Source organism: Odontesthes bonariensis, chromosome 12, assembly GCF_027942865.1.
Source record: "Odontesthes bonariensis isolate fOdoBon6 chromosome 12, fOdoBon6.hap1, whole genome shotgun sequence".
NCBI lineage: Eukaryota > Metazoa > Chordata > Actinopteri > Atheriniformes > Atherinopsidae > Odontesthes > Odontesthes bonariensis.
In genome coordinates, this window is record NC_134517.1 from 20,540,011 (window position 1) to 20,567,221 (window position 27,211).

At 41.5% G+C, this 27,211-nt stretch overlaps 4 protein-coding genes across 7 annotated transcripts in view; 3 read left to right on the plus strand and 1 right to left on the minus strand.

Annotated features, from left to right (window-relative positions):
• The first annotated feature begins 631 nt into the window (after window positions 1-631).
• On the plus strand, window positions 632-10,851 carry LOC142396635 (claudin-7-like). Its single transcript, XM_075479583.1, has 5 exons — window positions 632-1,043; window positions 8,694-8,855; window positions 8,954-9,041; window positions 9,157-9,264; window positions 9,353-10,851. The coding sequence occupies exons 1-5, from the start codon at window positions 812-814 to the stop codon at window positions 9,543-9,545; spliced, it is 783 nt and encodes a 260-aa protein (XP_075335698.1). The 5' UTR covers window positions 632-811; the 3' UTR covers window positions 9,546-10,851.
• A 294-nt stretch (window positions 10,852-11,145) lies between these two features.
• LOC142396636 (claudin-10-like) lies at window positions 11,146-12,883 on the plus strand. Its single transcript, XM_075479585.1, has 5 exons — window positions 11,146-11,502; window positions 11,628-11,789; window positions 11,879-11,960; window positions 12,070-12,177; window positions 12,291-12,883. Exons 1-5 carry the CDS (start codon window positions 11,271-11,273, stop codon window positions 12,475-12,477), a joined length of 771 nt encoding a protein of 256 aa, XP_075335700.1. The 5' UTR covers window positions 11,146-11,270; the 3' UTR covers window positions 12,478-12,883.
• Window positions 12,884-12,982: 99 nt separating this feature from the next.
• On the plus strand, window positions 12,983-25,129 carry dnajc3a (DnaJ (Hsp40) homolog, subfamily C, member 3a). Its single transcript, XM_075479582.1, has 12 exons — window positions 12,983-13,733; window positions 14,235-14,345; window positions 14,459-14,583; window positions 14,851-14,925; window positions 16,849-17,001; window positions 17,118-17,299; window positions 17,934-18,053; window positions 18,801-18,906; window positions 18,992-19,112; window positions 23,427-23,559; window positions 23,939-24,087; window positions 24,312-25,129. The coding sequence occupies exons 1-12, from the start codon at window positions 13,652-13,654 to the stop codon at window positions 24,461-24,463; spliced, it is 1,509 nt and encodes a 502-aa protein (XP_075335697.1). The 5' UTR covers window positions 12,983-13,651; the 3' UTR covers window positions 24,464-25,129.
• uggt2 (UDP-glucose glycoprotein glucosyltransferase 2) overlaps window positions 25,000-27,211 on the minus strand; it is a 40,056-nt gene continuing 37,844 nt past the window's right edge. For 3 of the 4 annotated variants that reach the window (XM_075479579.1, XM_075479578.1, XM_075479576.1), the window contains 2 exons: window positions 26,951-27,095; window positions 25,000-26,786 (listed from right to left, as the gene is read on the minus strand). In XM_075479579.1, the coding sequence (XP_075335694.1) occupies window positions 26,761-26,786; window positions 26,951-27,095 (171 nt within the window). In that variant the 3' untranslated portion in view covers window positions 25,000-26,760. The remainder of the gene's footprint in view (window positions 26,787-26,950; window positions 27,096-27,211) is intronic. The other variant, XM_075479577.1, reaches the window with a different exon arrangement.

A 27,211-nucleotide genomic window follows, 5' to 3' on the forward strand; every position in this document is an offset into this window, starting at 1 on the left:
CATTAACTTTTCTTGTAATGTCCAAACCTGAAGAAGGTTAAAAAAATAAAGAGTAGTGAGATGTGAAGAGTATGTTACAGTTTCTCAGCACACAACGTCAATATTACAATTAATAAAAGTAAGAAGCAGCACACGCTGTTTTGTTTTTCTTGCGTTGTCTGAAGATTGATTCTATTTGCTGCTCAGTGATCCCTCGTTAGGTTTGCAGATGGCAGCAGTATTGATTTTCTCTTAACCTCCTGGGATGCTGGCTTTGATTTTGTATGCATTATTAATTTCTCCTGGCTATTTTGGATGAGCGGGACCTAATGAGTATAACACCTAAGCTTTGTCTTTGATTAGGAACAAGTTTTGAGAAAAATATGTCCTCATATGGGGTCTTAGGAGGGTAAGTTAATTGGTGCATTGTCCTCACGTTATTGGTCCTTTATTCTAACAATATGCTTGCTAACTGAACAAAAGTATTCTATTGTGTTTACACAAGGAATTTGAGACTGCACACACATACGAAAAATGCATTAGTGATGGATGGGATGCTGCTGCCGGAAAAAGTTAGCTGGAGGTGGTATGAAATATCAAAAGTAGGAGGCACACTGCAGATCGTTTACTGTAAACATCTTGCACAGTATCACAGAGCCATCATCAACACCAAGCGCACAGAAACGCTGTCATCCTTTCCACCCTCTGACATGAGACAAGAGAGCCTGTAAAGTCAAATAATTCTGCTTACCACTCCACAGAAGTGTGAGTTAGTGTTTTTTTTTTTTTTTGTTCTCTAGATGATCCATGAGCAGTCTTCTTTATTTTAGCAATGAGGAAACGTTTGATCCAAATATTTGGCTTCTTGATCTCATCGCTGGGATGGTTCTTCGTGCTTTGCACAATGGCAATGGACAATTGGAGGATCAGCCAGCTTGGAGGACAAGGAGGTTCCTTCATCATCAAGGTAGCCTGGTACTGGTCGAACCTGTGGAAGGACTGTTTAACTGATTCCACAGCCGTCACCACCTGTAACGACTACGGAGTCCTGTGGGGCGTCCTCTGTGAGTTGTATACCTCAGACATAAAGCATACCCAGTGTTCGAATTATCCACTGGGCTTCGGGTGGAGGGGGAGGGGGAGGGGGAGGGGGGTCGTCTTTTTGCGGATCAATTGATGTCATGATATGCAAATACAACAATACGTTATCAGATTCATTTGCAAACTCCCTGCTAGAGCCTCATATGAATCAAGTGACCACGTTTGCGGGAAGATCAATTCAAAGCACTCGTCTCCGTAAACTCCGTGTTGCCAGATTGGGCTGTTTTGGATGACCGTCTGCGGGTAAAAATGGGTATTGGGCGAGTTTTTCTGTATCTGTATATGGCTCTATGGCCATAGAAATACATAGAATTCAGTTTAGACTGGTTTAGTTTAGATTTAGTGCCTCCAGTCGGGGTTTGAGCATGTTTGGAAATCATCTGGCAACCCTGCAAAATCCGCGCTGCGCAGGTGAATTCAGCTCAAATCTGCACGCAGCACTGTCAAGTTCAACCACCTAGCCAAAGTTTGTCTCACACACGTTGCTGCAGCAGGACGTTGCTAACTTTCCAGTTAGCAACAAGCACAGCAGCAGAACCAACACATGCAGAATAATACATAAATATTAAACCTAGCAACGACCCAACTTCAAACAGCTGTATGGCTTACCAAAAGCCCACTAGCAAACTAGCAACTAGCCTACATTATGTAGTGCCCATGAGACGCAATCAAGAAATGTCAATCAGCAAAGTGAACCCAATGACGCATACAGAATCAAGCTGTAAATGATCAGACTACAACTGCCAAATTCAACATAGCTTGTAATGTCCACTGTAAACAGTGTGCGCTTTTCTTGAGATTGAAAAGTGCTATCAGAGAGCCCCGTGGTGCTAGTAGTCATGGTATACTGCTAGCTGCTACATGAAATGGCTTCAAACAAAGTCAAATTTATGATTAATCCTATATTTGTCACGGCGGACATATGGTAAGGAATCCCATTTTTCCTACCTCTTTGTGGGCATGCTATCCTTTTTGCCTCCTTGCTAGACACAGCTATCCTTGCTTCTTGCTTGGTGGAGTCACACTATCCATTTGCCTTCTTCTAACTTAGTTAAATGATATTATTCCAATTGTGCTTTAAACACATGACAAGCCTTGTACTTTATTTTCTGACATCAAGTATGCTGGTTGGTGTATTCTGGATTAGAGCAGTCCGCCTCTGTCTTTGAACTGAGACTACTTGTGCATGTTGACTCGATGAGGCTAACTTTTTTCTCATGGGAGAAAGGGAAGGGCGGTCACCTGTCTTGGGTGTTTGTAAGTTCAGTGCTTTTTAAAGTTGAAATAATATTAGTCTGATTTGTTAGTTTCATTTAACAAATCACGGGAAACCTCCACCTTGACAGCTTAATTCCACGCGCTTGCATCTCAAACATCATTTTAACGGGCATCAAAACCCTGCATCTCAGTGCATCTCAGTGCTGCCGATGTTTTGGACTCTGCGCGAGCTGCCTGCGAACATGCGAAACGCCCGCTGGTGGTACAGTCCATCGAAGGGGTGTTCCAAAACGCATTTTATTTGGTTATTAATAGTACACATTGACAAATACTAAGTAACAAGACATTTTCAACACCTGATTTTAATAATAGATCATTTTTTTCAGTACCCCACAAAAGTGTAATTTAGTCCCATTTGGGAGGTATCAAGTCTCAATCGGGGGGGGGGGGTCAGACCCCCCCGGTACCCCCAGTAATTCGAACACTGACATACCCTGTGAAATATCAAAGGCAATACAACGTTCTCTAGTGTTTTAGTCTGAGGCTACCTTTACACGAAACGATCTGAAACCAAAACGCAAAAGTGGCGTTTCGTTTTCACTTTTAAAACTGCATTTAGACGAGCGTTTTAGGGTGAAACTCTGCATGCATACGGAAACGCAAAAGTGTGTGACGTGCAACGACCCAGAATTAAGGTAAAAGCACACGGACTGGCGCAAGCTCTTTTGTCTTGGTCTCTTCTTTACAAGCACAATTGTTCTCCAAATACTTACTTTATCTGGAATTATAGGGATGTATGTTACAAAACGAAATCTATATTTTTTGATAACTGGTTTAGGAATGGTATTGTTTCAGTAATTCAACTTCTTAATGAACAGGGTAACCTTTTCAGTTACCAAGAATTTCTTCAGCGTGTAAAAATACCTGTTACTCCTAAGCAATTTGCCATTGTTTTTGATGCAATTCCACTGGGAGTGATCATGCTCCTGAAAGGTTGTTCTTATGATACTCCTCAGCTTGATCCTCTTCTGACACATGTTGGTAGAATATGCTTGATGTCCACTACCCGTAATAATAACCGGACTGTGCGCAATCTATTTCTAAAGGACATTATTTCTGTACCTTGTGTAATCTCAGCTTGGAGTGGATATGCCAACGATATATGCTGGACCAAGGCTTGGACACTACCCAACAGATTCTTACTGGTCAATAAAGTAAAAGAAGTGTCCTTTAAAATCATTCACCGTTTTTACCCAGTTAAATCCTTTTTAGCTAAATTCAGGAAAGATATTGATACTAATTGTACTCTTTGTAATACACATCCAGAATCACTTATTCATCTTTTTTGGTTTTGTGAGTTTTCAAGAGACTTGTGGCGAAAGATTTGTCGTTTTATAATTGACCATATTTGTGAAACTTTTGAGTTACGTTTGCAAGATGTTTTATTTGGTTTGACCAATTTTAGTAAGGAGCTGGATGAGGAATATTTTCTTTGTAATTTAATTGTTCTTCTGGCAAAATTCCATATACATAAGTGTAAAGTACTTAAAATGAGGCCTTCTTTTGTTTATTTTCGTAGGGACGTGAACATTTTTCTCAAAAACATTTATGCCTCAAAGAACAAAAAAGCAATGAAAACTGTGAATTTATGTACAAAATTTAATATTGTTTTATAGATGTGTGTCTGCTTTGTTTGTGTCTGCATTATCTAACCCCTGGCGTATAGTTATTGTATCTGTCTTTGTTTCTGTACTTGTCTGTTTTATATTTAATTAAAAAAAAATTACACTGCAAAAAAAAAAAAAAAAAAAAAAAAGCACACGGACTGGCTTGTTTCCTCCTCTCCCTGTCAATCACTGGACCGCAGGTCATGTCACTCAGGTGTGGGCTGGTGATTGGGGGAGAGGAGTGGGCGTGGGCGTGGGCCAGTCTGTGTGCAGGTTTGGTGTTCTCCTAGGGTTGGTTGCGGAGCAGGACTGAGAGTCACCCGATTGTACTGCAAGTGTATAATAAAGAGCAGTTCGGCAACCGCCGGTCTCAGAGAGCCTCCGTGAAGTCATTACAGACGTTGCATCGATGCAGTAAACACGCCAGATGGCTAGGTGGCAACACTACCAAGACCAAGCCTTTCTACTTCTCTTTCCGTGATCCATTACAAATCCGGACATTAGCTCCTCTGTCTCTGGCACAGTGAATGGCAGCTTGATAAATTTAGGCCCGAGGTGAATTGTGATAGCCTTGCAAGTTTGCCTGACTATGAGCGACACAGTCGGTCGGGATAAACCGAAGGCATTTGCCGTTTTGCGCAGCCGACCCTCGTCGCTTTATTAAAGTATGCAAGCCATAGACATAATATAGGTAGACGCCCCATTGACTGCTTCAGCCCGTTGCCGTGACGTAAAACGTCGCCGCCATATTGCTAGGGGGGTCATTTGGACCAGAGGTCTGTCAAACAAGCGCAAGTTGTCGGGAGCATCGTTTTTTCTGGATAAAAATCACGATTGTCTTACATTTTGCAATCGATTTCACTGAGTCGTTTTTACATTCAAGGGTGTATGATCTACGTGGAGTACCCCCCAAAAGATTTGTCTCAATGTTTGAATCTTTGAATCTCGCTAATTAGGCTCCAACCTCCACAGTAGACACATGTGCATATGTCTATAATAATTGCTGATAGACGCTCACTTTTCTTGTACTCCCACAGCTCGTGCACAAATCTAGACTATCAAAATGGTGCTTCTTTAGCTACTACGTATTGACCATCATTAAGAGAAATAGCCTACAAATCAAATAGTGAGACACTGGCAGTCAGTCTGTTTTTTATAGTTGCGTTTCAAATGTGTGCATTGAGAAACCACCTTGAACAGTGCAATTGACAATAAACAGTAATTTGACAAACCAACATTAAAAAAAAAAGACTGGTGAACAAACATCAAAACAGCTGCAGCTTTCTATATTTCTATAGCAGTAAAGTATGCATTTCTCAAAATATTTAAATAGTCTAATATAAATACCATAAAATATAATATAATGACTCAGTATTGTGTGTGATGGAATAACATATGTATATATATATATATACATATACATACAATCATGCTCATATGATTTTCACATCTAAGCAACAGTGTAATTGACAATAAAAATTAATTTCCCAAACAAAAATTTCTGATACAGAAGACAAATGTAAACAAACATCAAAACACCTGCTGCTATTATAAATAAATACCATAATATTTCAATAGTTTAATTCTAATACACATATAGTAATATAAAATATAATATAATAATTTAAATATATGTATATATTTGTATATATAAGCTTGTGTCTAGGCTTGTATCTTGGAGCTAGAACCCTTTAAAAAGTATAGTTTTGCTAAGCCTTTTTCGGCTGTTGCCACTCTGTAATTCCAGTGTACTGAGTTTGGCTATGTGGTGCAGCCTGAGTTTGTGAAATGTGGACACAACCAATGACAACAGTGAAAAGTGGTGGTTGTCTATACCAAACTGTGTGTCCTGAATGTGCTCCTTGAGCAGAAACACATCATCTGAGCCAATTTCAGCCCGGACAAACTGCTCTTTTACCGACACACTGACAGCTTGCCCCGATACAGACCGGCGATCTTGACGCAACTGAGGTGCTGTTTACACATACCCGGGTATTCTGAAAAACGAAGACCTTTCCCTTCGTTTGTGCCTTTCGTTTATACATAAACGGAGTTTTTTTCCTCCGAAAACTAAGCTAAAAAAAAACTCCGGCAAAAGTGGAGATTTTTTAAAAACTCCGTTTAGCGTTTGTGTGTAATCTGGTTGAAAGAGACGAAAACGGAGTTTTCAGAATGGAATGCGGAGTTGTCGTCATAGTACAGAGCCCCGCCCCTGTAAAAGTAGCTCAGTCTCGCTATCAGTCCACACACATGAGCCTGGCGCCATATTTTCTTCTTGAAAAGGATCCGGAAGTTCTTCCTGTCAGCGGTTCTCTATTAGGCTTCTGATTGGCTTGTGTGGAATTCTCATTGTTCTAACACTGCCAATGTCAGACTTGGCGTAATTTAACAGCTCCTGATAGCGTATTTATGCGGATCAATGTAGACGTGTTTTTTTTTTAAACAGGGCTGTGTGCACCAAGTTTTTTTTGAAAACGAAGGTTAGAAAATATGCGTTTATCAAAATACCCGGGTATGTGTAAACAGCACCTGACTCCCTAGCAAGATGGCGGCGACATTTAACGCGACCCAGAGGCGAAAGGGGCGTCTACTTATAATATGTCTATGGTGTAAGCTACCTTCTTAACGACAGGGACAGGTGCCCGCCAGGGCCGTAGCCAGGATTTTGGAATAGGCGAGGTCCATGATGTCCGAAATTTTTACTATATATATATATATATTAAATTATATAGTTTTTAATATATAGCAGTGTTGCACATTGAGGCTAGTAGCAAAATAAACCATTATAATGTAACAAGAACCCATAGCTAAAAAGAACCTGATTATTTCCCAGTGCAAGCCTATACAAATGTTTGGTACAAGCAAAGGCCATTTGGCCAGGCATAGAGTAAGGCTAACTAACCAATATAAAAAATAGAGTTAAATATAGATGGATAGATGCATACTGTAGGCTATAGCTGTTGCTAAATAACCTATAAAGATTTATGGGCTATATTGAATTCATTACTAAATTAGATGTGAAAAATTGTCTCCAGCCTACATAAATGTGCACTGCTATAACAAGGTGCTGTCTTTCAAAAGCGCACCTATGCTTCTCTGCTTCTTTATTCACGAACCATACATGACACCGATGTAACAATCATATCATTCTAAAGAGCTCGAGCTGAGCTTTCCGTCAGTATATAGCAATCGCCGCTGCACTGCAGTGGCCGATGAAATCGTTCGTCAAATTCGTCTAATTTTTCTATTACTGATTACAGGTATGCAGCTACTATGTTGACGGTACTTTTCTCACCGACTATGGTGCGCACACACGTATTATACACACCGTTGGAAAGGGCAGAGACAGACCTTTCAAATGGTACCACGCACTCACACATTCACGAAAGTGATGTCAACACAAACGTCAATTGAAACGTGTATGCGAAAACCGAGATTAAAAAAAAATAAATCCCTGAAAATTACCGAGGTCCAGACCTCGCTTTCCTCATAGCTGGCTACGGCCATGGCGCCCGCATGTTTGTTACTTGTCCCTCAATGTGAGGACGGAGTTCCTCACTCAGGGCAAACAGAGACTCCTTCGACATGCGAAAATTTTCATGCCACGCTTGGTCGTCTACCACTCCATTCATAAAGTTATCCCACCACTGAGAAGTCCTCCCAGGTCTCACCCACAGCTGTCTAGGTCGCCTGCTCTCTCTATGAACTTCAAGAATTTCGAGAACGTAGTTCATATTTATGGTCTGTTCTTTACTACTCTCGCTCGTCATTGCTGTTATGTTATGTTATGAAATGATCTTGAACGTCAATTACCGCGCCTAGGCGAGTTGAAAGTCCGCAGGGATGGACATGTTGATAGCCTACTGATCTTTTTTACCACGGTTTCCTGGCGCTTTATTATGCTTGTCACGTTATTTCTATGTGATGAGAAACGCAGTTTTGCATTTTCATCGTTTACAAGGTGGCGCGACAGTTGAGCGTTTTCAAGAATTCCACTCTGGAGGGCGTTTTCATGCCCCCAAAACGCTGTTTCCGTCTAAACGATATAGTGCATCCGCAAAAAGGTTTTGCGTTTTTAACCCGTTTTCGTTTACGTGTAAACGGCCCCTGAGTGCAGTTCTGCTGTTTAAAGAAATACAATGTAACTTCTCAAAAAGCCCACTATGGAGCTCCCCCTACAGGCTTGGAGGTAATGTACGGTTACACTGTCGTAAATACAACACCCTTTCACTTTCACGTTTCACGTTGTTGACGAACCGGCGAGGAGTCAGAAGGTGCAAGCTATGTCGACCGAGAAGGTAAGACTAATCAAATGTACCTGGGAGCGTGAGAGGGGTCTATTTGTTTTTGCGGTAGGTGTGCCTGAAAGCAAGTCAAAATACTTCCGCTCAGCTCCCGGGCCGTTCCAGCAAAGTTACATAGCGCAGTTTTTCCAACTCAGACCCCCGAAGGGCATAGGAGACAGGCCAATCGTAATATTAAAACTCATTCCAGCCGCACAATTTTTTTCAAGCTTTTATTTTAAGGTAGAAATGTTACATAAAATTGCTTTAACAGGTAGAGCATGGAGCAACAATGAGACTACAATATATGAGAGGGAAACTTCTCTAAATTCAGAAAATCCTGAATTTATTTGCAAATAATAAACTTATTTGCATTTTTTTACTGAATGATTTCAGAGTTTTGTCCTCTCATTTTTTTCCCCCCATTTCTTTCTGCTTGTCACAGACTATGTCCAGGCAGTGAGAGGGCTGCTCATGTGCGGGTTAACTCTTGGATTCTTCGCAGTGGTGTGTTGCTTCATTGGGATGGAGTGCACTTATATCGGTGGGGCCGATAAAACCAAAGACAAACTGGTTTTCAGCGGAGCAGTGTTTCACTTTTGCGGTGGTGAGTTCTGAGCGTGGGGTGTGTGTGTTTCTCTGTAAATGGCAGAAATGTTTTGCCCTCACTTATTTTCTTGGTTTCAACGAAACCTATGCACACAGGTGTGTCGAATATTGCTGCCTACTGCTTATACATCAACAGGGTTGCCAGAACAGCTTTTGTAGCCAACTTAGCTCCAGGAGCCTTGCGGTACAGTTTTTTTTTTCAACACTCTTATTTATATAAAAATCTGCTAATCAATTGCATTTTTATTTTTTTCTGTGTTTGAAATAAAGAATTCCTCTTTCATATACCCTCATTCCAGATACGAATTAGGACCTCCCATTTTTCTGGGATTGGTGGGATGCTTTTTAATCTTTTTCGGAAGTGTGTTTTATGTTGTGACAGTCTACAGAGTGATCATCCTTGACAGGTATCTACATCACTCTTCACCAACCTTTCTTCTGTGCATAATGAATTCACGTGAAGCTATTTATTTTGTAAATGCTTCTTTCTTACAGGAGAGTGATGCAAGTCTACGGGGGAGGCACATACATGGCCCCTGCCTCAAGAGGAAGAACACTGTACACTGGATACTACGGTCCCTCAAGGACGTACGGAAATTATATGGGCTCAGGACGATCAAGCAGCAAAATCTCAAAGCTCTCTCAGACCACACCAACAAGACTGTCAGAAAGAGATGCATTTGTTTAGCCTGTGATCAAAGTTTTTTTTCATACCTATTGTCCTCTGACACAGTTGCCGAAAGTTAGATGTGTAAGCTGTGAATAAAAAGGGAATGCAGTGACATATCAAATCATAACTTGGTGGAGCATCTCACAGATTAGGGTATCTTTCAACAAGTTAGTAACATGACTATGGCTATAAACAGAGATGTTGATTCTCTCTGTGAAAGAGTGTGCACGCAACTGGTTCAGCAATTCAAGGATAATGTTTCTCAGTACAGAACTCAAAAGGTTTTGGGGGGAATTTCGTCATCTGAACTAATAATGAATGGCCCTAAAGATCGACATTTAAGAAACATCAAAAACAGACATCGTCCTGTAATTGAAATAAATGCATTAGCTCCAACCGCAAGGATCCAGGAACGCTGGCGTCCTCTCTGGGCTTATTTAAGATTAACTAAATGTAAGTGTCTCGAGCTCTGATGAAACGAGAATTTGAAATAATGATTTCATAATTCAAGGCCTATAACTCCTCAAGGCTAATCAGTAAAGGCACTATCTGACTTGTTATCAGTGCACAGTTATCAATGCACACCATGTGCAGTACATACAGATTTTGGAGCGACATGTGCCGCCATCCAGAAAATGTATCTTATTTTAATAGGACAATATCAGAAGACATTTGCACACGTTGCAGTAGCATGGCTCCATAATGCTAAACCTGATAAACCATGAAAAACATTTGGTGCATTGTGAAGCAAAACACAAGACAAAAGACCCCCGACTGTTAAGTAGCTGATGTCGAGCAAGAAGGGACAACATTTTGCTTTCCAAACTACACCACCGGGGCCCTCAGTTCCCAAATACTCTACTGAGTGGTTGTGAGAGAAGAGGTGCAGGCAGCATAGCGGTAATATGCCACTGCACTTTTTAATGGGTTGCTGGCATCAAATTTCAAAATAGATTATTTGATGAGAATGCTCATTTTCAACATTAGTCTGTTTTTGCTAATATTTCACATGGCTTTCTTTAGCAGAGGGGTTATATCTTAACCCCAACAATACATAATGTCCTCAAATCAGAACAAATGTCAAACAGCAAAGCTCACGCTGAAAGAAAAGCAAACTGATTTTCTTTTTCTTTTCTTTTTTTTCTTTTGGAAAACAGGTCCATACTGTGTGTTTAAAATAGACTGTCTTATATTTACTCTTGACACTGTTATTATTTAACCAAGGCATGTGTTTCAGTTAGAAATGTCACTGGAAAGTGGTGGAAAGTACAAATAAACTACTTCATAAAAGAAACATTTTGCCTCACAGTGAATTAGTCATGCTTGTGACTGTCCTTTCAATGCAGCACCATGTGCATGCTCATTTGTATGCCAAAAATATGTGTCCGTCAAGTGGCTTTCTCCAAATTCATGCTGCGCCACATCACGTTTGGCTTATAGGAACAACCTCTGATGAAAGAGCTACGCGGTCCTCAAAACTGAGTCTGTTCTGGAAGGCTCCTGGGTATCAACAGCAAACACATTAACTCAAGTGATCTTTACAAAACACTGGAAATGCAGTTCAAGGCAAAACATGTGATGATGTACACAAACCACAAACGGAGTCATGCGTGTGCGATTCAGTGTGGGTTTTTTTCATCTGCGTGCAACTGAGCAGTGAGCGCTGGGCACAAAGGCTCCCCGCAGTTGTTAGAGTTTGGCTTTTCTTGTTTCTCCGTCTAGCAGGGGAACCCCAGCACCAACATGGGCTACAGGACTGTAGTGATGTACATGGAAATCGGCTGCTTTGTGGTCTGTGTGAGCGGATGGATCCTCGTCTGCTCCACGATGCCAACGGAGATCTGGACTTGGTCTGAGGTTAGCAGCATAGTCCTGACGGCGTCAAACTACTTCTCCAACTTGTGGAAAGACTGTGTATCTGACTCAACGGGAGTATCTGACTGCAAGGGAATTCCATCATTGTTTGACCTGAACTGTAAGTAATATATCTGACAGCATATGGTACATTAATAATTGGACATCTAGTACATCTAGTACATCTAGTATTTGTATCTGAATCTTTAAGTGTGTGTTAAATGATCTATTTCTGGTCTTGAACAGGGGACATTCACATGTGTCGGGCCCTCATCATCATCTGCATTGTCCTGTCTTTCTTTGGATCCATTCTAGTCTTGGTGGGAATGAAGTGCACCAAGATTGGAGGATCAGAGATTACTAATGCAAAAGTAACCTTTGCTGGAGGGATGACCTACCTGATAGGAGGTAAAAAAAAAAGAGAGAGTCATTTGAAAGTAGTCACATTGCCACACGCTCAGCGACTCATCTTTGAACGAAAATTTCTGTCTTTACAGGCTTGTGTTCCATGGTTGCTTTCTCCTATTACGGAAACAAAATTAGAGCAAACTTTAAAGACCCTACATTTGTAGAACAGAAGTATGTGCAATTCATAACATATTAAACTAATGTGTATATAAGATGCATGGCAATTTGTTATTTTGTGAGAGAGGATAAACATTTGAATTATTTTTGCATTTATCACCAGATTTGAAATAGGTGTCGGTGTCTTTATCGGGTGGGGTGGCTCGACCTTACTCGTTGCCGGAGGCCTTATTTACAGTATCTTAGCTGGGAGGGAAGCGTGCAGCTCAAGGTAGAATGCTGCCACTATATATCTTCCTTTTCCTATTTTTTTCTTCTCAATTTGTCATCTTCCTCCACCTTTTAGTAATAGAATATAATACAATTGAATTTGATCCCCTACAGCCCAGAGACATACCCTGCCTACCAGTACCCTGGCTACAAATATGTTCCAACAAAAAGGAGCGTCTCCTCGGCTCGCACAGAGACCAGCGGGAGCAGAAAATCAAGGGCCACCAGTGGCAGTGAAGTCAGCAGCATCTCCACGATCTCCAACAACACCAAGACAACATCCACTAATTCTTATGTGTGACTTATCTTCAAAGAAGGAAAATAATAATTTCCTGAGCCGCTTTGTTTGCTAAGTAATTTCATATCAAGACCATACTTGAGTTTCAATGTTTTCTTTACTGCAGACTTTCTGACTTGTCACGGGTGTTGGGCTATTAGTGGTAATAACAATGCAATGATCCTGATTAAATGCCTCTATCAGTTTAGTTTACCATGAAATCTTCTAGCTCCACTTGAGAATGGTTTAATTCTACAACTGTTACCCTAATTAATTTACTTTAGAAGCATTGTTTGTGAAATGTGTGTACTTTTAGCACACATTTGCAAAACTTCTCCTACTGTATTTTGGCTGTGCTTTACAGAAATGTGTTATTTTGCATAAAATATGCAAAGCTCGTAAAATATTGATTAAAAGATTATTTATGTTGTGTCCGTGGACATTTTCACATTTTGAGCTGTTTTTTGGGGCTTGATCTGAGTAAAAGTTGGCTTTCATATGTGTGGAAGTGTACATAAAACTGCATACATGAAAGCAGGGCCACTTATGCCAGAATGTATATTGACTTTAGATATAAGCTGTTCAACTCAATAGTCTGTGTTTTAGACAGTATCTAATTGATGCATTACAGGTATTAAAACAAGCATTGTGTTAGGATCTGTACTTCAATATACATTTCAAGAGAAACTGTATTAGATCTGATGAAAAAAAACACGATGGATATCCATCCATCCAGCTATCCATTTAACTTTAACATTCTATTTTCATAAAACATGACAATGTCACATAATTCATAGAGTAGCCTACTGGAGTTTTACTGGAGTTAAACCTCAAAGTTTAACGATTTAATTTGCTTTCTTTTTAAGTCCTCAAGTGAGTTGACAGACTGCTCTGTGTCCCCAGTTGAAATACAGGTGCGCGCACTCACGCGCACACGGCATCTGTCCAGTGCTGCCGTGGCTACTCTCTGTTGCGCCAGCAGTTGTGGGCGGGGTTTTCCATACATTCCAGCCAATCAGCATCACCCACGACCGGTCATTGGAGTGTGCTTCTCTGCTGTGGCTGGGCTAAGGGAAGCGATGCGCGACTGCATAACACATGGGAGTGCTGAGAATTAAGCTGAACATTAGTTAAAACAACGTCAGCTGACGTCTGTGGGACATAACGAGAAAGGACTTGTGAGATTTTAAATCTAACCATGGTTTCCATTGACCATGTAACCCACAAGTTACTGACTTACATGCCTTATGTTCTTGTTTTGATTGATATGCGATATGAAGGTAGGAGTCTTAACTTTTTGTACTTTATTAACAGTTTCAAACAGTTACTAACTAGGTTCTTAACGTTGCCATTCATTTGAACTTTGGTCATTCAGACGACTTGGTTTGGTCAAACTGACATGTCAATGGCAATGACAGCGTTAGCTTGCTAAGTCGCTAGCTGTGTTGGCTGACGTTAAGCTAGCCAATCGTGTCGTTTTAACTAATTAAAGTAATTTAACCAACTTGTTTTGGCAAATAAATTATTGAATGAATGGGTTCTAACGCACTTCTTTGGTGACGGTAGATATTGTCTTTCTTGTCCACTAACCCGTAGGTAACTGTGGGCATACATTTAATAGCTACATGTCAAATTTCTGGGATTTACCTGCTGCTGTCGATTGATAGTACAGTAGGTCATTGTGATAATAACTGAGTGCTGTATTCTTGTAGTTTGTGGCAGTATGCACAGTTATGCGCAACGATGTGTCACTTACGTTTAGACGTATGCTTGTTTTTCAGGAGTCAAATGTGGCAAAGATGGAAGTGTGGACAATCACATGGAGATGGGGAAGAAACTGCTTGCTGCTGGCCAGCTAGCTGATGCTCTGTCTCATTTCCATGCTGCTGTGGGTGAGTTACAGAATTTGTTTATCTTTGCTTTTATATCAAGAGGTGGAATAAAATGAAGAAAAATAACAAACAACCCAACTTGTGTTATCCTATCTTCTTTGGGATTCTGACAGATGGAGATCCCAAGAACTACATGGCATACTACAGGAGAGCTACGGTGTTTCTAGCCATGGGGAAGTCAAAGTCTGCCCTGCCGGACTTAAGCAGAGTCATTGAACTCAAACCAGACTTCACATCTGTGAGTGACTGTTTATGCAGCTGCTTTGAAAAGGACTATCTTTCACATTGTTTTGCGTAACAATGCACGCTTACATTGTGGGTTTGACAGAATTGTGAGAGGAAAATGTGTGCGAAAGTATCGGTGAGAACACGCTACACTTATGTGTGCATTGGTTTCTAGTCTGCCTCAGCTGTAGGCCCAGCTGTGCTAGGAATTTGCTCGTCGGTTTCGACGCATCTACATATGCAGTCGCATGCAAACTAAGCTCCGACCGTTTCTTTACAGGCACGCCTTCAGAGAGGAAACCTTCTTCTGAAGTGGGGAAAGCTGGATGAAGCGGAGGGTGATTTCAAGAAAGTGGTGAGTACAACAGTAATTAGTCTAAGCTCAGCTACAGCAGCAAGACTTTGAAAGGCAAAAATTCTCCAGGAGGTGTCACTGTTGATCTGTGGCCTGGTTGGGACACGAAACTTAATGAAACATGACAAATGTACGTTGCTCAACATGATTTGAAATAAAGGGATACAGGGATGAAGGGTTTTTACTGTGAGGAAGTGGATCCATCACTGTCCACGCTTTTGAGGAGAGACATGGAAAAAAACTATAGATGTTTTCCTTTCCACAGAATACATTTAGTTGAAAATGTACTAAACAGTAAGACATAACCTTACTGTAAATAGACATAAGAGGGTTGTTTGAGAGTTTGGTGAGTTTACCAAAACACAAAGCTCTGTAAAATCCCAAATAGGAGGAAATTCAGTTCATTTCGCCATTTCTAGAGTGCAAAGTCTGGGCAGCAGAAAAATGCATGTAATTCCCAATATGCAAATGAGATCTCAGTCAGATTTAGGGGTGATTTTAAATTTCCGTTTGATTTCCACAACTGCCTCTCAGGCCACTCTTCAACCAGATTTTCAAAGTGCGCGTGCTACATTTTCTACAGCTTGGCTCAAGGGACGAAGGAGCATCGTGTCTCAAAATAGAAGGGAAAACATTTTCATGCCGGGAGGAGACGTCGCTTTAAATATTGCGTGGAACTCGGTTCAATCACTGTTAACTGAGTCCTCAGTCTTCAACAACACTGCCACAAAGAATAAATGATACCCAGTGATCACCTGCAAAAATTTTTTAATGTACAACTTTCTGAAGACCGACCCTAATGTTATTTACTAGTTATCGATTTGAATGGCCAGAGTCATTTCAAGCTCTCTGCCTGGATTGCTGTGGTAATGACTCAGGTGTTGTAAATATGGATCTAAGATGATGACTTGGTGGTCGGGGGGACTGCACAGATACCCTCAGTGTTTTTCTCCGGAACGTTCTAATCATCGCTGTCACTCTGGAGCTTATATCAGTCATTCTGTGTCAGTTCTTGAGTGATGCAAAACGCCCTTTAGAATATAATTTGAGAAGCCGGCGTGTCTACACTGAGATGCATCTTTATAAACCCAGTCAGAATTGCAGTTCAGGCCTTCTCCAAATGCAGCTTTGAATAGATTAACGGGGATGAATTTTAATGGGGTCTATGCCGGGCAGTTGAAAGCAACATTTCTTCAACAGAGGCTTTTGTACAGACGGTGCAGAAAGCAACATCACCGGCGTATCTACATAAATACTGACGTAGCTACATAGATGGTGTTGTTACCTCGGCATTCTGTGCAGATAGGTTGGTGATGTCAGGACAAACGTACCCCATTTTCTCTCTCGGTAATGAGTTTGTGAATACTCTTTTCTAAAAACCGGACTTGAGAAACAAATCACCCGAGCACCCTCTTGAAGCATGGCAAAGGGCCACTGTCTTGGTTGCTGCAGTTTTGGATGGACAGTGTTGTATATAATGCCAAAGAATCTGGCCAGAGGTGCGCGCCGTGTTGCTGTTTCAGCAGTGTGGCCGAGCCTAATGCATCACATTTATGCTCTTCCCTAAGCTGAGTTAGCAGAGATGTCTCGTGAGCTGAGATTGCTCTTGTAAATATAATGACTTCTATGATGAGGATGATCACAATGTAATACGTTTGGGAGCACTGCTGTAAGAGGAGCTGCGGTCAGGAGGCAGAAGTTGGCACTGGAATCTCTTTGGAAATATTAGACCTCGTGCAGGAATGCATTGGTGAGAGTAGGAGAGTTTATGTACCTCTCTGGTTCTCTGATCGACCATCTGCGAGTCATATTTCATATTCTGCCCTGCCTTCAATCATGTAGTTTATCTTTAACTGTACAAGTGCAGCACTTTAAACATAACTAAAAGTACTTGATGTAATGCACTGCCTTGACATCTTCCAGCTGAAGTCCAACCCCAGCGAGAAAGAAGAGAAAGAAGCCCAAAGTCTGCTGGAAAAGTCGGATGAAATTCAGCGGTTGGTGGCTCAGTCACGCAGCAGCTTCAGCAGCAAGGATTATATGACAGCTGCTGCCAGGCTTGACACTATCATTGAAGTAAGAGCCATACCTTGTCAGTAATCACCCTGCAAGCATAACATTGTCCTTGATGTCATCACTGCTGAATATTGACAGCATTTAATTAAGTAAGAGTTATTTTTCACCTCTTCCAGACCTGCATATGGGATGCAACCTCCCGTGAGATGCGAGCAGAGTGTTTTATTCAGATGGGAGAGATGGGGAGGGCCATCAGTGACCTCAAAGCTGCATCCAAGTTAAAGAATGACAACACGCAGGCTTTCTACAAGCTCAGCACCATATACTATAATCTTGGAGACCATGAGATGTCCCTCACGTAAGATCCACCTACAGACCGTTTTCTCTTGGGAAGTTGATTTTGAATAAAATATCTTTCTAAACTATCTTTCGGGCAGTGATGAAAAGTGTGAATGTAGTTCATTTGAAGGTTGCGACAGAGCATTTCCACTTGCTACATAATATACATATTTATGTTGTATGGACTCTGTGCATTAGTTATTCAGACAGTGACTGCAACTCCCTTTTTGATCTCTGTGAGATTTCGTGGCCTTGATACCACCCCTATTGAAATGTTTGTGTCCAGCTTTTATTAGCAGACACATCCTTATTATTTGTATTCAACTCATTATTACTTGGTGGCTTTGTTGTTAACTTTGTAATGAGCACAATGCCAGTCATTAACACTCAGTATGGCTCAGTATAACATAGCAACAGTAAACACTCTGCAGTGTTTACTGATGATACGTAACCAGGCATTTATTTACAGCAACAGTGACTAGATAGTTGAAATAAGCTGTTTCTTTCCTTTTTTCCTTTTTTACAGAGGCTGTTATTTTATAAAAAGTTCTCAATTTTGATATCCATCCAGCCAATTGGCCCTACAGCATATGCATCAGGTGACATAGTGAAATAAGTGCTTTCACCTTTCCCTCATCTCGTTTGATCTGCAGTGAGGTGCGTGAGTGCCTGAAGCTGGATCCTGATCACAAGCAGTGTTACAGCCATTACAAGCAGGTCAAGAAGCTCAATAAACAGATCCAGTCAGCAGAGGAACTCATCCAAGAGCAGAGGTAAGTGTGTGTACTTGTTCCTCTGCACTCATAAGGTCCAAATAAATGAAGACCCCACTATATTTGTGGGTTCCAACATGTTCAGTGGGGACCAATGGAAGGCCCTTTATGTTAAATAAGGTTTTTAGCTGTGGGTTAGGGCTAGGGTTAGTCAAACGGCTGCGATAATTTGGGTAAGGGGCCAGGGAATGCGTCGTGCCAGTGGGGAATAACCACAAAGAGAGAAAAACAAGTTTGTGTTTGTTAATGTATGTGCTGAAATGGGCATCCATCTGGGCCCCAGATTGTGTTTTATACCTGAGATGTGAGGACATTTTGGTCTTTCCTCACTTACTGACCTACCTTCAAAAGATTGTTATGGACCCGAGTTTGGATTTAGGATGCTATTTGGTTGTAGGATACTCAGATTTAGAGGAAAGCGCTGAGCATTATGTCAGAGATTGTCCCTGCAAATATGGAAATAGAGATGTATTTCTAGGTGAGGAATTTTTATATTCCAGTAATAATAATAATAAATGTCCCATATCAATCCAAGGAGTTTTTTTTTTTTTTTTTTTTTACTTCAAGCACTCACACTTTGCTGGTTTTACAAACAGACCTTCAAATACCTCATATCTCAATGTGAATGGATGACGCATATTATGTTTGGCATGCAGACTGTATGATATTCACCAGATGTAATGTGGAAATGTTTGTGGGAGTAGTGATGCATTCCGCTCGCTGAACACCTCCCTCCTGATCTCTTAGGTATGAAGACGCAGTGAGCAAGTACAAGGCTGTGATGAAGTCCGAGCCAAACGTGCCCCAACTCTTACTACTGGCCATGGAGCGGATATGCCATGCGCTCGCACAAGTAAGAAAAAATTAACTGTGTCGGGAAAAGGCTTATTTAGGAAAAGATATATACGTGACCATCACGTTTTTTTTCTACTGACCAGGACCAGCAGGCGAGCAGAGCTGTCTCGGCGTGCAGCGAAGTCCTGGAGTCGGACCCTGAGAATGTTAATGTGCTGAAGGACAGAGCTGAGGCTTACATCCAAGACGAACAGTATGAGGAAGGTAAGATGTATTTCTCACCTTAACTGCTGTTGAGTTTCACCATCTCTACATGGTCTTTGTCCATTTTTCCGCGAATAAAAATTGGACTCAGACATTGCGATAGGGGTGGTATCGAGGCAACGAAATCTCAAAGAGATCGAGGGAAGGGCGGTCACTGTCTGAGTTACAACGCAAACAAAACAAATTACAGGGGAACACTCTGGTCCAATCTCTAACCCATACTGTGAGTACTTAAGGGAGTAGAGGACATGATGAACTAACTGCTAAAGGGCATCCATTTAACAATGAATGATTTTCATCAGTATGCAGTCAAGAATCAGCAGCCACGGGCTCCTCTGAGCACCTACCTGTCACTCAATTTCAAACCAATTTAGCAAAGAGTATTCAGTTTCTAATTTTCCCTAAGTTTTTAATGTCCTCAAAAATCTCTGGACAGGGGGATACTGAGGTCTGGAAGACAAACGGAGAAAAAAATGCTTGTAGGTTTGCAAGAAAGGCAAATCGTAACACTCGCTTGACTGCAGAAGACCTTCGAGAATATCTGATAGACCGTTGGATTCGTGTTCTTGTCGTGGTGTGCAGCAGCAACAAACATCACCTTCACAAATCAGACAGAAACGTTTAGTTTATCCTCGGTGTCAGAAGTTTGCCAATAAAAATGCGAAAAAGCCCGACGCATTTTGCAAACGAGACTTGTGGACTGACTAAATTGGATTACAGCCTTTTGGGGAACAAACTGGGGGAAAGCGGCGTATGATTGGAGAGAAATGGGTTCACAATTTCAAGGAAAGAACACTTTTTTTCACCATAAAGCACGAGGATAGGTCACAGTGGGTCAAAAATAAACAGTCGCTGTTGGAGGAAGAAAGGATTCAGTTGATCCTTTAAGACAACGTGCAGCGAATGTGTTTATCTCTCTCAGAGCAGGAGCAGTAGTTTTGCACTTTTACTATTCAACCTTTGTGCAATGTAATTCAAATGAATTTGTGCACGAGCAAAATTAGGAACGATTACGTTACAATGAATTAATTACAATGCAAGTTGAAGGTTTAACCTCTTTGGTCTTTTGTTATTTTTGCTCTCTTACGGCTGAGAAATGAATGTTTCAGTTGACTTTTTTGCCAAGATTTTCATCCGTTTGACAAAAAGGTTGAAGACAAACAGAATGATGGAGCTAAACACATTTTCCCATCTGAAGGTTTCACACTGGCCCTCACTGTTCTTTGACCTAAACATCGTCCAAAAAAAAAAAAAAGCCCTCAGGGGACATTAAGGATGTGTTGGTGCCCTTTTTGGTTATTTGGTTTTGTGGCTAACAAAGCTGCTCTTATTCACATACTTGGGTTTAAACCTTCTGGCTAAATAAACCAATCAGAAAATTGAGATCCAAAATCATCCTGTCGAGACTAATAGCATTTAGACCAGGCTTTCTCGCTGGTTTAATATAATCCTTACTTGATATGTCATTGGTGTACATGCGTTATAAAAAAATAAATAACAATGAGAATGAAAAAGAAAAAAGATCAATATATGGTCAAAGCGTTCGAAAAATGTTATATTTTGATTCAGTGCTGAGAAGGTCATCAGAGTGAAATATCCATTTCAGGTTGCTATGACGACGGCGTTAAAGTTTAGCTTCATGCCAGTCCACTGCTCAGAAGTGTTAGTTGTAAAGGTCAATATGCAGATAAACAGCAGCTGTAAAAGCAAGAGGAGATGATGCAAAGCTCTCTGCTCAATGTAATCAGGATCATATAATCTGCAAACAGCTTAATTTGATCAGATATTCCCTTCTGTTGTGTGTTCGGTTTCCGGTCAAAACCCCATTTAAAAAAAAAAAACTCACCACCATCATTCCAGACAGATCCGCCAAGATCTCATTGTCTGTGCAGCCGCAGCAGATGCAGGCTGAGCCGAAGTCTGTGCTACGCCATGTTGTCATTACCGTGGCGTGAACACATCAGCAGGTAGGGATGGCAGACCTCACGAGGGCCAATAAACTTTCAGAACACCCGAGTGTTTAATTCACCTCGGTACACCTCACAGCGTAAACAAGCCTCAAAGCACCCAAACACGTGCACGCAAACAGCCCGAAGCTGCTGCAACAGCTCACCGCACGAGTTTACTTCCAAAAACAAGCTCCGGATAAAGGATTTTAAATCATTAAGACGTGAACCGACTCATTTAATGTAGGTCATACTTTTATTTTAGTGAAAGACTTTGGAAGTCAACAACACCAGATGCTCTAACTTTTCAGCCAGGGCCTCGTTTGACTAATGCGCTAATGTCAAACTAGGCTCGAAGCCCTCGGGTCGTTGTCATTGGAGAGGCAGCGCTTTCCACAGACGTTGATCTGAGAGCCTCTGGACATTATTGGAAAGACTTCCAATCAATCAAAGCAATGACGTGTTGCGTGCCGGCACACTGCTCTTCCATACATCGTCTCATCCGATAGTTAAGCAGCAAAAAGCCAGCCGTCTGGCGGTTCTTGTCCGGAGACTTAACGAGGATGTTGTCTGACATAGTCTTGTTTACAATCCAGCAGCCCACCCATCAATGTGTCACAAAGGTAGTGCGGCCCGTTCTGAAATAGTCTCATCTTGACGATGCATAGTGGTTTGTCAGTGAAGTGCTAAGAGGCGGTCCAAATGTGCAACTTTGGACAAATCAAATCAAATTTGTTTGTATAGCAAATTTCATGTACAAAACAATTCAAAGTGCTTCACATAAAATAAAAGCATTACAGCAGGGAGTGCAAGAAGCATAGAAAATACATGAAAGAATATTAAGAGAAACAAATAAAATCATTTATATGAATTTAAAAGCAAGCAACAGTCCAGATAAATTAAAAGATACCATGCAGATTTCATGCATAGACACATGAGAAAAGAAATGTTTTTAACCTGGATTTAAAAATGTCTACATTAAGTGAAAGTTTAATCTCCACTGGCAGTTTGTTCCACTTGTTTGCAGCATAACAGCTAAATGCTGCTTCTCCATGTTTAGTCTGGACTCTGGACTGGACCAGCTGACCTGAGTCCTTGGATCTAAGAGCTCTGCTGGGTTTATATTCTCTGAACATATCACAGATGTATTTTGGGCCTAAACCGTTCTGGGATTTGTAAACCATCAGCAGGCTTTTAAAATCTATTCTGTGACTGACTGGAAGCCAGAGTAAAGATTTTAAAACTGGTGTGATGTGTTCAGATCTCTTAGTCCGGGTTAAAACTCCAGCAGCAGCGTTCTGGATGAGCTGCAGATGTTTAATGCTCTTTTTGGGAAGTCCAGTTAAAAGAGCATTACAGTAATGGAGTCTACTGGAGATGAATGCATGGATGAGTTTCTCCTGGTCTTTTTGGGAGAGGAAACCTTTAAATGATAATGTTATGGTTTAAGATGTAAATCGGCTAAATGATGGGATGAAATGGTATGGATGATGGTAGCACCATTAGGAATACTGTTGGTACAGCTTGGCATGCAGCTCCATACTTTTGAGGCCCTAATGGTGGCACGACAGCCAGCACAAGCAGAGCTCAGACAGCTGGGTGTGTTCCTGACTACTCTGAGATGCGTTAAGTCTCTGTGCACATGCAAAGTTAATTTAAATTAATAGATTTTTTTCTTTTTTTTTTTTTCTTGTTCATGAGGGACCCCTCCATCTGTTCACCTGTCGTCGTCTTTCTCTCACTGGCACAAGCCATCTTTATGCCTAAAATGTACAGTAACCAGCCAGCTTAATTATTCACCTCCCAGCCTGTAAATGCATTTCAATCGGAGGCATTTCAGTCATGCCTGTCTTTGTCAGCCAGACATTAATGCGTTTTCTGTGATGTAATGCGATTTCCCGGAGAATCATTTTTCTGTGTGTGGGGCTGCCGTCGTCGTGCATCACTGTGGTTGGCTCTGCTCTTTCTGTGATGTTACCAGGCGAAATTTAATTTCTTACTTGAACCCTCTGCATGCTGAGCAGCTGCGCTTGAAACGCGGCCCCGAGCCTTTACTACACAACAGCGATTCATGCTTTGAAGCCACTTAAAACACAACCGAAAATCTGACTATTTCATTCCTAAGGCAAGACGATAAACACAAAGCCGACACCCAAAATCATCAGCATAATACAAACTTCACTAAACGCTCGTCTGACGCATTCACGAGCCTCTGATAAGTTTGTGCTTTACCGAAGAATGCTGTCGCACGGTAGATGTCTTAAAACCATCAGAGTGCTCTCTTTTGAACACTGTACTTCACTTAACCATTTAAGCTGCTTTCAAGTGAGTAAGCACTACTGATTCTGTCCTGCTTCGTCTTTTCCAGCCATTAAAGACTACGAGGCTGCTGCAAAACACAGCGAGAATGACCGTCAGATCAAAGAAGGCCTGGAAAAAGCTCAGCGGCTCCTCAAACAGTCGAAGAAAAGGGATTATTATAAGATCCTTGGAGTCAAGAGGTGGGAACTGATCACTGTGTTTGGGGAATTTAAAGGGGTTTTTCAGAGGTGTTCAGGGACCGGGTTGCTTTTAAAAGACTTTAAAAGAAAGCAATGTTCTGCATTCAGGTTTTGGTTATGCACTGAAAATGCCTGAGTCTCCAAAATGCCCCGCTGCACTTAAACAGTACATAATTAATCTCTTTTTGAGTTCAGAGGTGCTGCTAAAAATGTTAGACGGAGCAGATTTAAGCCAACGGAGGCATTTTTGTTGACGTAAAGTAATGGTTTGGTACAAGGGAATCATTTTCCCACATTGGACAGATGTTGCTTATATTGACATTAAGAAATGAAGGCTGCTCATCTCTAATATGCTGCTCATGCCCTCCCAATGGTAAAGAACCGCCCAGAAGAAGGAGATTATAAAGGCCTACAGGAAACTGGCACAACAGTGGCACCCGGACAACTTCCAGGATCCAGAGGAAAAGAAGAAGGCAGAGAAGAAGTTCATAGACATCGCTCAGGCCAAAGAGGTTCTGACTGATCCAGGTAAAGAGTTGTTGGTGTCCGTCCTGCAGTAAATGTCAGGCTTTGCTGGAGCTGCTGTAAACAACCGATTTAGTGTTTGTTCTGTAGATGGTCTTCTTAATCTGGACGGCATCATTGTTCTCATGCCTCCACCCTTATTTATGTGAAGATCTCTGGATCGTGATTACCAATTCAAAAGCTGGATTATACATTTAGTGATGTTGCTCTGTACTGATGTTTTCTAGAGATGAGGACCAAGTTCGACCACGGAGAAGACCCCATGGATCCAGAGAGCCAGCAGGGTCACAGCCAACACTTCCACAGAGGCTCCCACGGCTTCCAGGGTTTTAATCCGTTTGGTTCTGGGCCCTTCAACTTCAAGTTCAACTTCAACTGAGGAAGCTTTTCATCCGGCACGGCCGGAGTGAATTTTTATTTTTTCCTCCCTATTTAAAAGGGAGATCGCAGACATTAAAAAAAGAAAAAAAAGAAAAGAAAAAAACGTCAGTTCTGAAGTGTTGCAAAAAAAATGCGTAGCAAATGGTGACTTTATTCGACCGACTTCAGTTAAAGATGCAATGTTGTCATTGGATGATGCAACTTTGAATTTTTACTGGGAAAGTTCTGTTGCTATGCTGACCAATTTCTGCCTTGTGTGAAGCAATTTATCTGTCAACAGCCGTCGGATCCGACACCGTTTTCCAGATATTGCCCACTCTCCGATTCACATCCATTCACAAGATTCATTTTGTCCGAAAGTACATTGATATTTTTATATGAATGGAGTTTTTCTGAACTGTAAATAAAGAGCTATTTATGTACATGAAGCTGGATTTAGACTATTGCACAAGGAATGGTTTTATTGAGGGAAACTTTGCATATCATGACTCACACATCCACAGAACCCTCACAGGAAAGAATCCACAAACAGTGTTTATAGCAAAGGTTTCATTTTTTATTTTTTTTCCATCCAAACAGTAATATAAACATTTTCATTTGACACAGCACAGTGAAAGATGGGTGCCCTGAGAGCAGACTGTCTGAACCCATTTTTTTATTTTTATTTTTAAAAACAAATGGACCTTTAAGACAGAACTGCAGTTGGCTTCAGCTGAGCAGCAACACCTCTTATACCTGAGACAAAAACACTGGTTCTTCATGGAACTCAAATATCGGAAAAACGACGAGTACGGTGAGGATGAATTTCCGTAAACATACTGCAATAAGTTAAGATCCTTTATGCTGTACGGTACGACCCATAAACCATGACCCTGAATATGTAAATGAGTAGTATTTGATCAATGAAGTAGCTCAAAGTCTTACAGGGACAGACCACCATTTGTAAACCCCTCTTCTTATACCGAACTTTATTTCTCGAGTCGAGACGACATGTTTTGGTCAGAAGTTTGTTAACACGTACTAGTGGTTACAGTCCAGGTGGTTATTACAAGTTATTATGCTGTGATTTTAGGGCGACCCATCGGCACAATAAAAGCTGTTTGACAGGGTAATTACACAATCTGTGGTTGGCTCTGTGAATCGAATGTATGCACAGATCAAGGACGGACTAGTGGGATTAAGTTAACCTACCTTTGGAAACGACCGTTTCCGTGAGTCTAAAAAAGTGGCTTCCTGCAGGCGTAGGAGGTAGACTGGTAGTTCCTGGCTCAATCCCGAACTTCAATAGCTTCCTCACTTGTAATTCGCTTCAGATAAAAGCGTCTGCATAAACCAACAGGGTGTAATGAGCGTCACACTCACTTTCCCTTCTGTCTGCCTTCCTCTGACGTGTGATTAGGAGGCAGCTTTGTAGTCGACTGTGGCTTGTGAAGCATTTTAACGGTATGTCGTACACCTGTAAGATGGAATGGAAACCTAAACCTGGGTCTGATTAAACCGATCCGTGGCGAACAAACTAGTGAGGATATGTGATGAAGGATTTAGGGCTGAGAGTTGAAACGTCACGGCTCCAAATCGTGGACGAAAGCCAGACTCATAGCCTGGCTGTGACAGCAACACACCATCATGTGCGCTGTCTGAAATATCTTTTAATGAACAATAAGCCAGGACTGGGCGATGGACTGGACTCAGCCTCGGGTGGGGCTTATCAAGTGGTTGTCTGGGCCTGGTGCTACTTTTTCTGATGCAAATCTAATAACAGTCGGCTTTGGATTGGCATTTCAGACATACGTCTCACTCCTTGCATGGTTTATGATGTTGAATCAAGAACACCCTAAAACATTAGCTTTATGATAAAAACAAAGATCTCAATTAAATACTCAGAAATGTGCCTTCTTCATCTGATTCTTTGCATACATTATCAGTGCAATATATGCCGACTATTTCTCTTCAAACGCACCTAATAGTGCTTTGACTGGCCTCTCTCTCTTTTATTCCCTCTTATTTACTTCATTCTCCAATTACCACATGCTTACCGCAATCTGACTATTGAGCTCATAGCACACCGTGAGTTCACGGCTGGCAGTTTAACAATTATGTTGGTTTTGTAAAGATGTATCGACGGCAGAGGCAGATATGGCATCTCTTAAAATATCACATCCTCCTCCTCCTCCGGCTGGGGGATGTAACACTCCATGGCTATGTTTAGATGGAAGTGTCTGTCTTCAAGCTTCACAGGTGGCCTGCGTGCGAAAGGTGCGGCCTCCTTCCTCTTCAGCATGGTGCTGGCAGACACTAAAGTTCATCGCGCCGTTTGTCTGCTGTTGGAAAGAAAGGCTGAAAATGAGCATGTCGGTAAGGAAGGAAACAATCTGGCCAAGAAAAAAAAAAAAAAGGCTAATCATGTAGAGGAAGAACAGATGGAGCGTACAGTGTGACTAATAGAACGGCGGAAAGATCGATACCCCCCCCCCCCGGCGTTAACCTTTTTTATGCTCCTGCGTTGCCGTGTCTTCCCTTCCTTGGGCTTCTCTCAGTAACCCTTTGATCTCGCTGTCATATTCGACCCACTCGGACACGATTCTCGTCGCAGCCGTCAGCTTGGGCTCCTTGGTCTTCGGGTTATTGCACTGCACAATAAAAGCGGACAGAAACGCATCACTCACGCCACCGGTGGCACTTTGTCTGAACAAGTCAGATCACCACCCCGAGCATCGTCTGTGACGGGCACTTGCTCCTAATTTGA

Bases quoted from the DNA above. Each gene is read 5' to 3' on its own strand.
- LOC142396635 (XM_075479583.1), top strand. From the start codon at position 812: ATGAGGAAACGTTTGATCCAAATATTTGGCTTCTTGATCTCATCGCTG. The intron at 1,044-8,693 runs GTGAGTTGTATA...TGCTTGTCACAG, and splicing joins AGTCCTGTGGGGCGTCCTCT to ACTATGTCCAGGCAGTGAGA. The intron at 9,265-9,352 runs GTATCTACATCA...TCTTTCTTACAG, and splicing joins AGAGTGATCATCCTTGACAG to GAGAGTGATGCAAGTCTACG.
- LOC142396636 (XM_075479585.1), top strand. From the start codon at position 11,271: ATGGGCTACAGGACTGTAGTGATGTACATGGAAATCGGCTGCTTTGTG. The intron at 11,961-12,069 runs GTATGTGCAATT...ATTTATCACCAG, and splicing joins CCTACATTTGTAGAACAGAA to ATTTGAAATAGGTGTCGGTG. The intron at 12,178-12,290 runs GTAGAATGCTGC...GATCCCCTACAG, and splicing joins AGGGAAGCGTGCAGCTCAAG to CCCAGAGACATACCCTGCCT.
- dnajc3a (XM_075479582.1), top strand. From the start codon at position 13,652: ATGGTTTCCATTGACCATGTAACCCACAAGTTACTGACTTACATGCCT. The intron at 17,002-17,117 runs GTAAGAGCCATA...CACCTCTTCCAG, and splicing joins GGCTTGACACTATCATTGAA to ACCTGCATATGGGATGCAAC. The intron at 19,113-23,426 runs GTAAGATGTATT...CGTCTTTTCCAG, and splicing joins AGACGAACAGTATGAGGAAG to CCATTAAAGACTACGAGGCT.